Source organism: Apium graveolens, chromosome 10, assembly GCF_009905375.1.
Source record: "Apium graveolens cultivar Ventura chromosome 10, ASM990537v1, whole genome shotgun sequence".
Taxonomy (NCBI): Eukaryota; Viridiplantae; Streptophyta; class Magnoliopsida; order Apiales; family Apiaceae; genus Apium; species Apium graveolens.
Window position 1 is genome coordinate 230,757,175 of NC_133656.1, and position 16,049 is coordinate 230,773,223.

The window sequence follows — 16,049 nt, forward strand, 5'->3', positions numbered from 1 at the left end:
AAATTGAAAACAAATGTTTTAGTAATGCGTTAACCAACCGATTAAATGAAATATTGTTTCGTTTATAATAGTATAGTATAGATATATATAGGGTTTTGGTCCGCAATCCCGGGTGGCCGTAGTAACCACCCGGTACCCAGCATTAGTTCATTGCGGGGTGCGCGTTGGTTCAAGTAATAGTTTGTTAAAATAAAGAATTTTTAATAGAAATATATAAATACAAAATAAAAATATAACAACCAGATAATAAATAAATTAGGAATTTCAACATCAATTAAAATTATTTATATATTTATTATCAATTATTTTACAAAAATTTCAGCAATGAAGCAAAGCAATGTATTTAGTATTCACATGATAAGGTTTTATTTAACACAGTTAGCATTGGACTGCGTTGGTAACGAATTCATGATACTCTAATATGAAACCTGTAGCTTTGTAAATTTTCTTCCGGGGAAGGGTGTAGTCCATTTTAAGGAATCTTTAAGATATTGTCTCGCAGGATCGTACTTCCAAACAAAAGCAATCTATTTATACTTAACTATAATAATCAGAAAAGAGTATAATTTAATTTAACAAAATAATTATTTCGTTAAATTTAAATATTAAAATAATGAACTAAGTGTCTACCCATCTGAATCTCTCCAACAAACCTACATTAATAACAAACATCACATATATTAATATTGCAAATTAAAATATAAATATTTAACAAGAACCCATGCATTACATTCATATTCTTCGATCATTTTTTCGATCATTTTTCCTGAATGGTTTTTGCATAATAAAAATAGATAACTTGTTAATGTTTTACCAGCACAATATGAAAGTATCAACTAAACTGGTTACAAAGAACACCTGCTGAAAAACCTAGCCAAATAAATACTCCTTGGTGGGTTTAAGGTTATCATACCACGTCCGTAAATTTATTCCTTACTAAAACGTGTTTGATGTTTACGACACTGCAGGCAACACAGCTGATCAAGCCTCAAAAGATGAAAAGAGCCCTTTGATTCCATAATCAAATAACAACCTAGTTCACATATAAATATAACTTATATTGATGCGCCATTCAAAGGATATGCTAGCACAGCCAATTATATCAAACTATCACCACAGCTGAGGAATGTTCAGTAATAAATTAATATCTAAAACTTAACCACCTCGTAAAACACCATGATCATGTCGTAAAATACAGGACCCAAACAAATTACCATCGGACTAGTAAAAACAGGGTCCAAGCTGATGAAAAGAGAGGCAGCAACTTAGGTCACTATGCTACCACTCATCAACGTAACTAAAGAAGGCGTCTGCCTCTACAAAAACTTTTTGTCTTTCAATGGCCCTAGAGGAATCTTGCTTAAAACCTTCACATTGAATACAGCATACTGCTTCTTGATCTCAGTCTCAGCCTTTTCAGCGAAAGCATCAACCTTGTCTTCGTACTTCTCATAAAGCAGCGGGACAGTATGTAGCAACACAAAAGCTGTTCACAAAACAAGGAAAATGTTAATAATAAAGATTAAAGAGCAAATATTAACAGGGGTCAACAAACACTGCAACTTCTTCAATTAGCTTTCAACATATATTCAAAGTATTTTTCTTACATATGTAGAACAAGGTCAAGAAATTCCAGCAACTCCCAAGGATCGAAAAGAACCATAAACCGGCAATCACCTGATGTGAAACCATAATTAGCATAAAATATACATTTGCATCTTTGCAAAGCTGACTATTCTAAAATGAAAAGTGCAACGCACATTCTTGTAATTGTTGTTCAGTAAATAACATACTATTCTGACCAAATATTGGTATCTTAAATAAATAGAACAGAAAAAAAGTAGGGCATACAGCAAGAAACTTCTTCAAATCTTTCCCTGCTGCAATGTCACGAAGTATTGCAAGAGCTCTGTTAACTTCAATTCTAAGGGCACCTGCCACACCCAAGACAAGATCCTCAGGAAGAGCAGCTTCAGGAAATTTAGGGGGAGACCTGATGAAGAAGAATAGTTATTATCAAAGAGTAATTTTGCATTTATTTAGAACAAAACAGCTAAATACAGCTTACAGCTTACTTGTTGATGAAGGCAGATGCATTTGACCAAAGAAAAAGGACCGCCAAAGCCAATATAAGGACATGACATACTAATGTTAGCAAATGATACTCCAGCAATTCAAAAAACACCCAGATAGCAGTGGCAAAACCAAGCACCCCAGCAGAAATCTTCTTGTTTCTCCATAAGAATATATCAGCAGCTGTATATGTGGTATCTCGGTAAATGAAGGCAGAAAAAAAAGGGTTTGCAATTACAAACTCAAATACAAATTCCATATTACACAAAAGCACATTACATTAAGTATTCCTGTTTCTCCACAGGAAAATATTAGCAGCTGTATATTTGGTATCTCAGAATAAAACAAGCAATAGTGGTCTCCATTATTTTACACAACTCGAGGTTTTCAATAACAAACAGCTTGAATAAATCAGATCAGATACTTAAAAAGTCCAACCGAAGAATAAGTACCAATATTTCCACCCCGTAGAGGACCATGAAACAGAGCATAGACTATCACTAGCATTAGTCATTTTGTTTTATCAAATCCAATAATATATAGTGAACTCCCAGACTCAGTTAATGAGGAAAGACATCCACTACCACGGACATTTTTTCCCCAATTCACCATGTCACAGAGATCTGTCATTTACACTTTGCAAATAAGGCCCAATATCTCTTATAAATAATGACAAATCATTACCATACCAAAAATAGTGTATCACACTCAAATGATAGATATAGGCATACCATAACCTCTACTAGAAGAAGTAAATGTTGTTTACGCATATATACAACGGCACACAATTTTCTAACAGTTAAATACAAATTTTTAACAGTTAAATATTACTAGTGATTACTAACAAATCAATTTAGCACTCGAAAAACATCTTCCTTTCTAAGGTTAAATAGTAGTGATTAATAATTAATCAGAGCTTATCAACAAATCATTTTAGCAAATCCAAAACAACATTTTTCCTCTAAAGAAAAAATACCAATTCAAAAATAGATCTAACAAAATGATCATACTAATATACTAACAATTCATAACAAGCAAACAATCTATCTCACATTCTATAAACATCACTTAATCACAAAATCTACTAATTCAATTCAAATCCACGTAGATCTACAATTAATCACTCAAAATGCATATAAAACATACATACAGTAGAGAGAGAGAGAGGGAGAGAGAGAGAGAGAGAGTACGTTTGCCGCCACCAAGGACCTTATGAATAGGCTTCTCACGACCGAGAATACGATACACTTTGTTCTCAATCGCCTCCAAAGTTGACACCTTATCACCGCTCTTCTTATCGTCATCGGAATCTGACGTGGACGAATCGTCGCCGTGCAACTTCTCGGTGATCTTCTCCATTACCGATTCAACCTTCGGTTCCGATTCAACGGCGTGATCTGCCATCGAAATCTTCGATTTAGTCTCGCGAGTTTCGAGGTGAGATTATAGTGACGGCGTTTGTGAGTAAAAAGACTGGCGTAGAGTGAGTGAGTGAGGGTTTGTTTGGGGGTTATATTAGTGTAGGTATAGACGGAAAGTTCTAGAATTGACGGCGTTTAACACCGTAACATTTGTCAATGACTTTTGTGTGACGGGTTTGTTTTACACGTGGCAGGAAGAGATTGGTGAAGGTTAACTGCAGTGGGCCGTAAAATGGATGCAAATCATGCAATTGTGGTGTGACAATTGGTGCTGTTTGGGCCGGTCTTTTCTAATTAGACGGAACTATTATCTTCTTCTGTTTTTTTGGTTTTATTTTATTTATTTTTATTATGAGAGATATTTTCCATATCTGAAATATGAATCCGGACAAGTAAAATTCAAATGTGACATGTTGGTTTAGAATTCAAATTTAGTCCGTTAAAAAAATTGATTCTGATTGTTATTGTTCATTAGGTTACATGTCCATTTTATTTTCTTAGGAATCAAATTGATCAATTTTTGAGTTAATATTAAAAATTATTGATTAATTATTTTCCAAATATAAAAGTTACTTTTTAAAATAGACTAAATATAATTTTCAATGATACTCCCAAAATTTGTCAATTATATAGTGGGTGTAAATTTTAGTCAAAATTTGGTGAAGTTGACTAGTCAAAAATCAAAATAGACATGTATTTAGGGACAGTTAGAGTAATATTTCTGGGAATTTATCAAAAATACTTATATTTCCAAACTTATTTTTTTAAATACGGTAAAAATTGCATATAAAAATACATAGATAGGAACTTGATCGAAGTTGCATATGAATATGTGATTGTAAATGCTGTATTTAATGTTGGATATAAGATTGCATCGTATTTTAAAAAAAAAAAATCTACAACGTAATTTTTTTTTATTTTTTTATTCATTTCATAACTACTTTAAGAATGTATCTTTTATTATTACATTTCAAAAATATCCCAAAATTCTTTTAGAATAATAAGATATATAAATCTAATTATTAAAAAAACACATAAGAAGACGAGCTCATATATAAGTATAATTTAATAGTTTGATGGAGTGAAGATGGGATCTGGCATCTAGAATCAAAAGTAAGGAAAGCAGAACCTACACAGATGGAAAATGTTGGGCACGAGCAGCGTGAGGATGACCCTAACTTTTTCTCTACCTGCCGCCCATGTCCTCTACTGTATTGCCCACCTTTTTACTCACTTCCATAACCACATCCAATCGCTCAACCACTTGCAACCGAACCGCATTTGCGGATAATCACGAAACGCGGGTTGGTTGTGGATTTAAATTTTAAAAACCGCTCATTCACGATTTGGATGCGGTTTTAAATTCTTGAAAATCGCAAAATCACAACCGTAACTCGCAATATATATTTATAATAAAATATATTTTCAAAAATGTAGTTGATATCATATAAATTAATAAGTATACACATTTATCAACTAATCTTAGGTTAATGTTAAGATTTCATTAGTAAAATTCACTATCATTATAACATATATAACCAAACAGATGAAAAATATAATCAAACATGTAATTTTTATTATTATTTTTTCTCGCCTCCACATTTTTGTATGTTTTTAATATACTTACTCCACATGGAGCATTAGTTTATATTAGTTGATATCATATAAATTAATAAGTATACACATTTATCAACTAATCTTATGTTAATGTTAAGATTTCATTAGTAAAATTCACTATCATTATAACATATATAACCAAACAGATGAAACATATAATCAAACATGTAATTTTTTTTATTATTTTCTCTCGCCTCCACGTTTTTGTATGTTTTTAATATTCTTACTCCACACGGAGCATTAGTTTATATTTTATTTTTGAATGTAATTTATCACGTAACTTAAACTTCAATTTATTAATATTTTGAATTTATTTTTTTACAAATTATTAATTATTTTAAAATAAGTGGTTGAACTGCAAACCGATCCGCAATAACCGCAAATTCGCAACCGCAAATGACGCGGTTAACCGCAATCGCATTTGCGGTTGCGGATGATAATTTTTTAAAACCGCTATTCGCGATTTGGTTCGACTTTTACCCCAAAATCGATCTGATTCGAACTGCGTACACCCCCCACCCCTCATGTCCTCTTATTTGTTTATATTGGATTTGGGCTAATAAATTAAGAAGAATAATAAAATAATTATAAAAAGTTAAAAAAATGAATAGAATGATGAGAGCCATTAATATTTTATATATAAAATAGGTATAGTAACGATAAGTAATGAATGTGATTATTGTTTATATTATAAAAACTTCACATTTTTTAGAAAAAAATTAAAATTTAAGAATTAGAAAGAACATCCAAAAAAAGTACAAAGACATGATTGGGAGGGAGAGATATTTACTACTCCCTCTGTTCCTAAAAACGTTTCATATTTGTGTTGGACACGTTTGCTAATACATATTTTTTATTTTTAATATTTGTGGTTTCGTATTAGTGTTAAATATAAAAACTTCATTATATTAAAGTACTCATAAATACTAATTCAACAAAATCACTCGACTACATTTGATCTTATAAATTAGACGTAAATTAATAGTCAATCGTAGTTTACGATGAATAGTGCCAAAAGTCAAAATAGGAAACTTATTATGAAATGGAGGGAGTACTAATATGCATATTCACATCAGAGTATCACACTTTTTAAAAATCACTTAGGGGTCGTTTGGTATGAGGTATTCAACAAATGGTAAGGGAAAAAATTAGACTCATTCCCTTTGTTGATGTTTGTTTAGTAAAAACAATCATTATCTTTCCCCTTTTTTAGTGGTAGGTTTACCCTAAATTCCTCTAACTCCATTCCCCACCTCCCACTGGTTATTTGAACTCCCTTTCCCACTTTTGGTTTTCTTATTTCAATTATAATTTAAATCTTGGACCTAAAAAATAGATCAGTATGTAAAATTAATTTTAAAATTTTAAAATGATTTATAATTTAGTTTTTATAACTTAAAAATAAATTTGATATAAATTTATATGTTAATTTATTAAAAAAATTAATGGTTCTATTAAATAATTAAATATGTTGGTTTATTATAATGCTAATATATTATATTATTGTAATATAAATATATTTGACTATATTGAAATTGCTTAATATTAAAAAAATAAAAAATAAATATAATCGTGTAAATTTTCATTCCGTTTCGAGATCTGAACCAAACACGTACACCAATTCTGGGTCATTACTTTCCTTTCTCCTCCTTTCCTTTTCTCAATTCCATTTCGTTTCGCCCACATGAACCAAACGTCCCCTTTCTAGTATCAAATTTGTAATAATAATAATAATAATAATATATGATTAAATATTGAGGTGTGAGTTGTGACATGCTATTAGTGTCTAAATTTCAGACCGCAAGGACCCGTGTCCAAAAAGGGTACTTGTTAAGTATAAGTGACATCACCAGTAGGATATTGAATTGTTTTTTAGCAAAGATACCAAATCTGAGAGAGGTTAAACAAACTATTTCTTATTAAAAATGCCATGACGACACCCTAAAAGTATACCTAGATCTGAGTAGCACATGACTCTGACGTTGTGTTTGGTCCCAAACAATGAAATTGTTTGAAATGGAATGAAATGATAAAAATTGATAAAAAGTAATTGAAAGAAATATGAAAGAAACAGATCATTTGAGTAAAAATGAGTTATAAGTGCAAATTTATTACGGTGACAATGGTGAAAAATGGGTATGGCAAGGAATTGAGATGAGCATTTCTTATAAATTTCTAATCAAGTTTAAGGATTATGAAGTTTATAAATTATATTCGGACGATTAAGTTAGCAAAATTGAATTCGAGATTTTTCACCACTTTTCAATGAGTTGAGCTCAAATTTGAGATAGAACTTTATATATATATATATATTAGTATTTTTATTATGTATAAGTATCAAGATCATCATTTGTTTGTTCTGTCATTCAAATATATCAATTAGGCCACTTAAAGCAAAAACAGTTCAAATTTGTCATAAAGTTGGACATTTTTTTATTAATTTAGTCATCAAAAAGTTGAAAATTTACATCAATTCGGTCATTTCCATTTGTTAGATCCAAATTTTCAATTCAATGATTTAGTCATTTTATGATGAGCGGTTAACTTGATATAGTTAGATGAAATGAGTGATATCTTTGATGCCCTACTCAATTTAAATGATCAAATTCGCTAAACTGCATTGAATTTCAGCCGAAATCATTAAAAACTAGAATCGATTAACTGTTTAAATTCACAATCAAAATTAAGGGGTGTGTCTATTTTATAAGACGAGTTTGAAATTACTCGATTCAAGTTACACTCTTAAAAAATTAATATTTTCAGGATCTCGTCCAAAATTAATTGACATTATTAAAACATAATAATAAATTTATAATAGATCATTAACATATTAATTGAAATTATGAACAATCGACATTCTTATTTAATCCTACTATTATTTTCGGTTCTCTTTAACAATTCAAGCGTACATTTTTAAGCACCTCGGAAATGGTATAAGTTACTAATCAATCAAATTATTTATAAATTATTATTATATTTTTTGACAGATTATTTATTTTACTTTTTATTAATGGGTATGTTTCGCTTGCGCATAAAAACCAATTTATTCACTTATAAATTCGTAAGTACTTATCGACGACTGTTTGTCGACCCAACTTATAAGTTGGGTTTATAACTTATAAGCAGATAAGTTGAATGTTGCTAATGACGTACTTTTTCCCAACTTATATTGATTTTTTTACTTTTTTATTAACTTTAATTTTGAAATATGTTTTTAAATATTTTTTTTTAATTTTAAATTCACAAATTAAGTTAATTATATTTAAAAAATTATTTATATTAATTTATTTAAGTGAAATAATTCTGAATTTTAAGTAAAATTATCTAGACACTTATATAACTTATAAATATTTATTTACCAATCACTTGTAAGTCACTTATTCATTTTAAGTTATAAATTACTTATTTTAAGATTTTCAAGACGGGCACAATATCTTAATCAAGAATTTTCATATGTTTAAAAATTCGTAAAAAGGTTAAACTTAGGAAGCTTAGTTAAATTTATAACTTCGGGAATGATATATCATTATTTACGATAATATATTATTAGTATTTGATATATTAAACTCATGGGACGGTAATCTTAGTTGTACTCTAGAGTTTGAAAATGGAGAGAAGAGAAGAGAATGAAAAATTTTAAAAATTTTCTTTCGAGTCGTGCTCCCGAGTTTTTTGACGAGAGAAGAGAAATGATCGGAACAGAAAGTTTCCTGTAACTTTTCCCAAAAACTTTTTTCCCAAAAATGGGAAGATTTGGAATGATCCCCTCGCATTACCTTTTTTTTGTCACTTTCTTTAATTTTTTGCATAAACGGAAGAGCAGACGACTGATTTATTTTCTTTTATTGTTTCTCTTCTCTTTTCTTTTCCTCCCATTTTTTATCTCCCAAAAAATCTCAGGAGCACATAAGTGTTGATAAGTGGATGACCGGGAAGGGTATTCAAGTATGGGCCGAGGCTTGGTAAGCGAGGAACTTAATTTCAATGCATAATATATACTTACACATAATATTAAAATTAAAATTAAAACTGAGCTATCTATTATATTTAAAATTAAACGAATTAACTGAACCAAATACATATATGAGGAATCATTCCTAATCCCTGTGATTCTAAATTGATATCAACTTCTGAACCAAACGAGCTGTTATTAAATAAAAATATGTTATATTTACACTTATCCCCACTTATCTTAATTCTTTCTAAAAAACTTGCGAGTAATGCGTAAAAGAAGTTCTCATACTACTATTACGAGAGGGAGGGAGGGTATCGAAATTTACTTTTCTCTAGAATTTTGCATAACTAATAGTAATTAGGAACAAGGCAGTGATCATATGGAGGTTTGTAATGACATGGACATGACATAAGTATACAGTATAGAAGAGAAGATTGGAAGATTACCGTGGAATTAGCAGAGTCGAAAATCTGAGGTAGTAGTGTAAGATGAGAGAAGGGGCAAGTAGCAAGCATGTTAAACAGTGATATTCAGGAACGAACAAGAAGCTCCGTGGTAAAATTTATGATATGAAAGCCTTTACATCTTTCGACTAGTTTGTGAAATATTATTATTATGTTTTGTGGCTGCACATAAACACCAGTCACCACACAATGGTACAACTTTAAGTTGATGCTAATAGAGATGAGATATTACAGGAATATGCTTCTATATAATCCAAATATCCTCTCTTATGCACCCTATCACCTACTACTATCAAAGTCAATTATATCCAACATGCTAATATAATTTTTTTTATTTTATTACACAAGTTATTCTCATATAAATTATATTTTAAATATATATGGACCTTCGGTTATCCAAAAATAAGACCTAATTTTATTGGTTTCATATTGTATTTATAAATTTGCATATTATATTCTGCACTAAAACAGTTTAAAATAATTAAATCTTTGATTAATCTGGCCATAGAGTGAACTATTGTACACATCTGCAGAAGTTCTGATCGGGCTTTTTGTGGCCCATTCTCATCTCACATTTCTTCAATAGTTCTTTTTTGGGCTGACGTAATTTGGCCCAGAATATATTGGGCTTTCTCTGAAAAAGAACTCAGAAAACTAGACTATCCGGACTGAACGAATTGTGTACAACTTAAACTTGGCATTTCTCACTACAAGTAGAGCCGGCCCGGATGTCAAATTTTATATACTAACGGATGGGTATAGAAAAAATTAAATTTTCAAGGGTATATTTTTTTATAAACATGAAGTAACAAAAAAAATATTAAAAAATTTATAAACAAAATAAATATTAAAGGCGCATATTTTTAATTTTTATTCTAAAGGATCACAAAAAATTAATAGATATATCTAGTTTTTTTTTTTTTTTTTTTTTTTTGCTAAATAATAGATATATCTAGTTTAGTTGTATTAACATAAATATTATTTATATATCATTTCCTTATACTTTTTTCAATTTTTCGTTGGGTATATTTTTTTTTTTATTGGATTTTTATATATCTTAAGACTGCCCCCGATCACATTGTATCATTCACGAGGCATCAAATTAAAATTGTTATTATTTTGATAAGCGGAATCAAATGGTTTCTTAAAAAATGTAGTTCTTGTTGAATTTTAAAATTTATACATCTAAATCTCTGACCGGTGTGCTTGGGTTACATTTACAACTCGAGTAAGCCCAGAATATAATATGTAAAATCACTTTTATTTTCCGGTCAATGAAAAATAAGCACGTGACAGAGTAAAGCTCTGTTTGATTCTGCTACCAAACTCAACTTTTCCAGAACCAAAAAATTTAAAATAACAAAACTTTAAAGGCAGTTTGGTCATTTTCTTTGTGGCTGAAGAAAAGAGAAAGGTGGTGTGCATGGTCCCGATATTTTAAGATGAAAATTAACACAATACTATCATGTTATGAAATGAGAAATCTTTAGTTCCACTTACCTCCCCTTTTCTTCTTTTTATTTTTCCTTTTAAAAAAGCTCATTTTGTATGTTTTCCCCTTTGACTCGATGCTTTGCAAATAAAATGCAAAAGCATTACTTTAAAATAAAATTATTTAAATGTGTAGAATACATTGAAAGTACATTATATTTATTAATAATGTTTGTAATTTAATGAAAACTTACGACCAGGCAGCTTGTCACATTGTAACGAATTCAGCTCCAAAATTAGGAGGGTAGCAGATTAGTAGGTAATGGTGAACAGCAATTATGTTTAAAATAAGATCAATTTACGTTCACAAAGTATTGCAAGGGGGTCGCCTGAACCCTTCTTGCTCGTGTAGGGCTGTAATTCGAAACTCGTCCGGCTCAAACTCGTTTAAGTGGGTTTGACTCGGTTTGTTTAGTTAAACGAGCCGAGTTCGGGCAGAAATTTCAGCTCGTTTAATTATGTGAGCTGAGTCGATTTGTCTCGTGAAATTAAACGCGACGGCTCGCCCGACTTTTTAAAATCGGCCCATTTAGCTAAACGAGCCGGCTTGACTCGACTCGTGAAATTAAACGAGTCGAGTTCGGGCAGAAGTTTAGACTCGATTAGTTAAACGAGCCGACTCGGCTCGACCCGATTAATCTCGATTCGAATTACGCTGGACTCGAAATTTGGCTCTATCGGCCCGAATTACAGCCCTATATGCTTGTGTTAGAATCGGCCAACGTGTACCTAATTTTTTTTAGATAATAAGAGGAATTCAAGGAATCGGCCTATGTTGTAATGTACATGATTTCTTTAGGTTTATTTGACAGGAACTTGAGATGCAACTTATCATGTGCATAATTTTGTTTAGCTCATCATATTCGTTTCTGTAGTTATAACAAGGACAACTTGCTAAGTGAAAATGTTTGGGGAGTTTTTTTTTTTTTGTTGGTAATTAAATTTTGGGGGAGCTTGAAGAGATGAGTAGGTATGAAGTCAAAACTTGATGTGGAGGGGACTGTGTAAAAGGGGAGGTGAGATAGTCCATAAAAACAGAAAACAAGCGTGCCCACAACTGCAAACACTGAAGCAACCCAATGGGTTAGGCGTTTTGTAAAGTAAAAAATAAAGATGGGGGAGTATGGAAAAGAAGAGAACCCAATGTCAGCTCAGTTTTTAAGATTTTACATTTTACACAAAGATAAAGAAACTAGAGCTAAGTCACTAACACTAAAGACCTCACCTTTGTCCCTCTAGCTTTGCCCTCTTTTTGGCTCTTTTCCCTTTTTCTTTTCTTTCCTTATCCCTTTTTTGGAAGTTTCTTGTCAACCTCCTGTTTTCCACAAGTTAAAATAAATATAACACACAAAATTAAATTACTTCTTATTTAAGATTTTTTTTTTATTTTTAATTAAGATGTTATTTAAAATAAATATATTTTTGATTATTAAAGTCAAGAAGTTATCAGGATATTGTGTTTAAAGTGGATTATTATATTTTGTCCGAGTATATATATATATATATATAATTTATTAAAAAAATTATAATAATATTTTAATTATAAAATCCATCAATTTTCCCTCTACCATTAATCCCCTATTTGAGATTAATCCTATAACTCAGCCTATAAGGTTCTATTCCCGGTTTTTACAGCTTTTATACATCAATTTGCTCCTGATGGTTTCCCTCTCCTAATATATACTGTAATAAAGTTCAAGTAATTTAGGATTTCAAATACTAGGACAGAGTTGATCTTTGTGTTTGTCTTTCCTCCACAGTTGTTACTGTTTATTTATATATTCTTTTTCAAATATTGAATATATCATTTCCAAACATCATTTTCTTTGACCAGTCACATACTCTACTTGAGTTCACGGTCTATCAGATTGTATTAGCATCCTCATCTAATTTGCAAATTGTTTGAAATATATAAAATATTTGCAACTAGTTTCATCTGGTTCAGTTTAAATGATTTAATTATTTGTTCACTATACAAGTCCACACCTCATCCTAAAATTTTTGCGCAGTAAAACAAACCAGTACAGCTGAATCACATGAAAAACAAAAACAAACTGGAATCTGAAATCACATGATTTAACCAATTCGGACTAGTAAATTAACAGGTTCAGGGTTTTTACTTTTCCAGGACAATGTAGTTAAAGAAACAATTAGCTAAAGTAGTTTGCTAATTAGAATCACAAGTGCCACAAGTTTCATGGTACCGTTTGCATGAGTATAAATGAATGGTCAGTCATTGTCATGATAGTATAAAAAATGGACCATAAAATTGGTAATGTAAGTTTCAATTGAATTCAAAAGACTGAACCACGACTGGCTCTGACTCTGCTCCACCTGGTAGCTACTCTGTCCAAGCCACTGTCTACTACTCTAGCGTCATTATCTCTTTGTAGTATTGCAGCAACATAAATTTACATTTGTATCTATTTCAACCAACAATATCAACACGACAAAGATGTGATGTATACACTAGCCTAGCCTCCCCTCCTCTCACATGATCTCTACTTTTCCTTTTCTTCTACGTATGTGACGCCACCTATATATTTCTTTCTAATAAAACAAATCTCCCTCTGCCTGCTCTCTGTAAAAACATGCGTGTTTAACTATTCCCCTCCCTCGCTCGATTCCCCAATCTCTCTCTCTCTCTCTCTCTCTCTCTCTCTCGTTTTAGAACCCGTGTATTCTCTCTCTCTCTCTCTCTCCCTCTAATCTCTCTCGTTTTAAAACCCCTGTGTAGAGGTACATTTGTTAACTAAAGCTCACTTGAATACTATATTAGTATAATGTAGAAAAATATATCTCAAGTACTTATAAACCTATTGGATTTCACTCATTTCTTTCACATTTTGCTCACTCTCACACACAATAACAACACACGCACATTGTGCCTTCCAAACAAACAAGTACTAGTACAACATTTTGTTCTGGCTTTTCCAACAATGGAAGTGTTCAGCTTGCTCAAATTCTGGCGAAGTCCTGCCGCCGACTTAGATATTCGCAATCGAGCTCCGGACATCGACGACGAAACCGAAGATTTCTTCGATTTAGTCTTCACCGGAGCCGATTGCGAGTTTAAACAACAAAACAAAACCTCTATATCGTCATCCACTACAACAAAAGTCCACATTGACAACAACAATCCAAAATCAAAACAAACAATTCTAAACAAACACAAATCTCCAAAATTACAAGCCGGCGAGACTAAATCAAGCTCAATTCGAAAAATACTCCCAATCGAAACACACTCGAAGCCTCAATCTCCTATCTCATTGCTCAAAAGTCCGTACAAATTTCGCGTTTTTATGTTCGGATTAAGAGATAAAGCTGAGTCATCTCCGTCGCGTATCGCCTCGAGTAAGCGATACATGACGGAGGAAGTTGAAATACCGATGAATGCCTATCTAAACAGAGATAACAGCTTACGAAGCAAAATGCGATGGGAAATCATGGAAGATTCATCACCTGCTTTTGAATTAGGTAAAAAAAATACACGAGTTCAAAAATATATTAAACTTATCAGGCCTTTTTATGTTAAGGCTTCGAAGATAAAAATGTTTGATATCTCGCCGTCGGCGACGCCGTCGTTTACGGCTAGTGTAAGTTCGCCGAGAAAGTTAGTTGACGAAAAAAGCGGAGGCCGAGCTGTGGTGTCTCGTGGAGCTTATAAAAGTTTGTTGAGAAACCGGTGGAGTTCGTCATCTGTCGGAGCTGCTCCGTCACCGTCGCCGGTGAGCCGACGAGATGACTCTGTGATGCAGCAGCAAGATGGAATCCAAGGCGCGATTCTCCATTGTAAGAGGTCGTTTAGTTCGTCTTCGTGCTCATCAACGAGGTCACAAGGTATTACGATGTTTTTTCGATATTATTTATTTATTTATCGAAATTATTTATTTATCACAAGTTGTTGCTAGTGTTTTTTTTTACCGTCTTGGTCGCACACATTAGTCACTAACTCCAATAAAAATGAGTTTTTTTATTGGTGAAATTGATGTGAATGCAGGCGCCATTAACATTTATTATTCAACAACCAATAAAAAAAGCTAATTTTTACGGGAGTGATTATTGTTTGCCCTTAGGCACACCGTAGAAAATCTTTTTTCTTATGTTTGTTAAGATGTTTGTAATATGATTTTTGTAACAGAATGTACTGTGCTATCGAGATCTGCTAGCGATTCATCGCATCAAAAAGCAATTAATGCAGCACGGATATCGGTTGAGGAAAAGAGAAGTAGCATTTGAATAAGGCTGTGTTTGTTTTGTTACTGAAGTTGATAATATTACCAAAAATGTAGAGCAGAAAATCCAACTATAATTTCATATGCCAATCCTGTGTCCTGTGTTACCTCTGGTGTCACCAAACACGTTTTCTATATATGTCTGTGGAGGGATTTTGGGTTCGTGTAATTAAAAATCTATGAATTCGAAAACAGAGGTTGATGTTAAAGAGGAAGTGTGTGTACTGTAGTAGCTAAATCCTGTAATTTATGGTCTACGGATGGCATGAGCAATCCTACCAAGTAGTCAAGTACAAGGGAATACACATTATTTTGATTTATTATTAATATTACAAAATCAACAAAAATATTAATTTAACTCTGACAAAGTGTACTTAGCTGCTTTTAAAATAAATAATTAAGTAGTTCCTGTTACAATTATTTTAGCTTTCTGCCACTTGTTTACAACTTACACATAAAATATGAAACATATGATATTTTTATAATTTCGTTTACAAAAAAAATACTATTTCTTTTCCTCTCATTTCTTTACAATTTTTTTCACATGCTTGACATGTATTTGAATGCAATTATAAAATATTTACGTAATTTATTTTTAAAATTTTCTTTTTTTTATAAAAGTTTAAAAATTATATTTTAATTTAGAAGAAAAAAAATGTTAAAAAAATTGTACAACTATATTTCATAAGAGAATTAAAGAGTGTGCTGAGTCCCGTCTCCCAATATAAAAAATTGAGCAGGACGGACGAGTATATATTTACAATCTAATAATGTACATGATACATTTTGAAGA

The 16,049-nt window shown here is 31.5% G+C and overlaps 2 protein-coding genes across 2 annotated transcripts; one reads left to right on the forward strand and one right to left on the reverse strand.

Moving 5' to 3' along the window:
• Positions 1–1,037: 1,037 nt before the first annotated feature.
• Positions 1,038–3,567, reverse strand: LOC141690004 (reticulon-like protein B2). The gene is made up of 5 exons (XM_074494566.1): positions 3,264–3,567; positions 2,076–2,256; positions 1,852–1,993; positions 1,608–1,677; positions 1,038–1,486 (listed from the first exon to the last, which is right to left on the reverse strand). Exons 1-5 carry the CDS (start codon positions 3,475–3,477, stop codon positions 1,317–1,319), a joined length of 777 nt encoding a protein of 258 aa, XP_074350667.1. The 5' UTR covers positions 3,478–3,567; the 3' UTR covers positions 1,038–1,316.
• A 9,801-nt stretch (positions 3,568–13,368) lies between these two features.
• Positions 13,369–15,572, forward strand: LOC141689346 (membrane-associated kinase regulator 5). Its single transcript, XM_074493622.1, has 2 exons — positions 13,369–14,861; positions 15,163–15,572. Exons 1-2 carry the CDS (start codon positions 13,961–13,963, stop codon positions 15,258–15,260), a joined length of 999 nt encoding a protein of 332 aa, XP_074349723.1. The 5' UTR covers positions 13,369–13,960; the 3' UTR covers positions 15,261–15,572.
• The last annotated feature ends 477 nt before the right edge of the window (positions 15,573–16,049 follow it).

Excerpts from the sequence above, each read along its gene's own strand:
- LOC141690004 (XM_074494566.1), bottom strand. The coding sequence starts at position 3,477 with ATGGCAGATCACGCCGTTGAATCGGAACCGAAGGTTGAATCGGTAATG. Across the intron at positions 1,678-1,851 it reads ATTTGAAGAAGTTTCTTGCT|GTGATTGCCGGTTTATGGTT; the intron begins GTATGCCCTACT and ends GTTTCACATCAG. Across the intron at positions 1,487-1,607 it reads CTTGACCTTGTTCTACATAT|CTTTTGTGTTGCTACATACT; the intron begins GTAAGAAAAATA and ends TTTTGTGAACAG.
- LOC141689346 (XM_074493622.1), top strand. The coding sequence starts at position 13,961 with ATGGAAGTGTTCAGCTTGCTCAAATTCTGGCGAAGTCCTGCCGCCGAC. Across the intron at positions 14,862-15,162 it reads CTCATCAACGAGGTCACAAG|AATGTACTGTGCTATCGAGA; the intron begins GTATTACGATGT and ends TTTTTGTAACAG.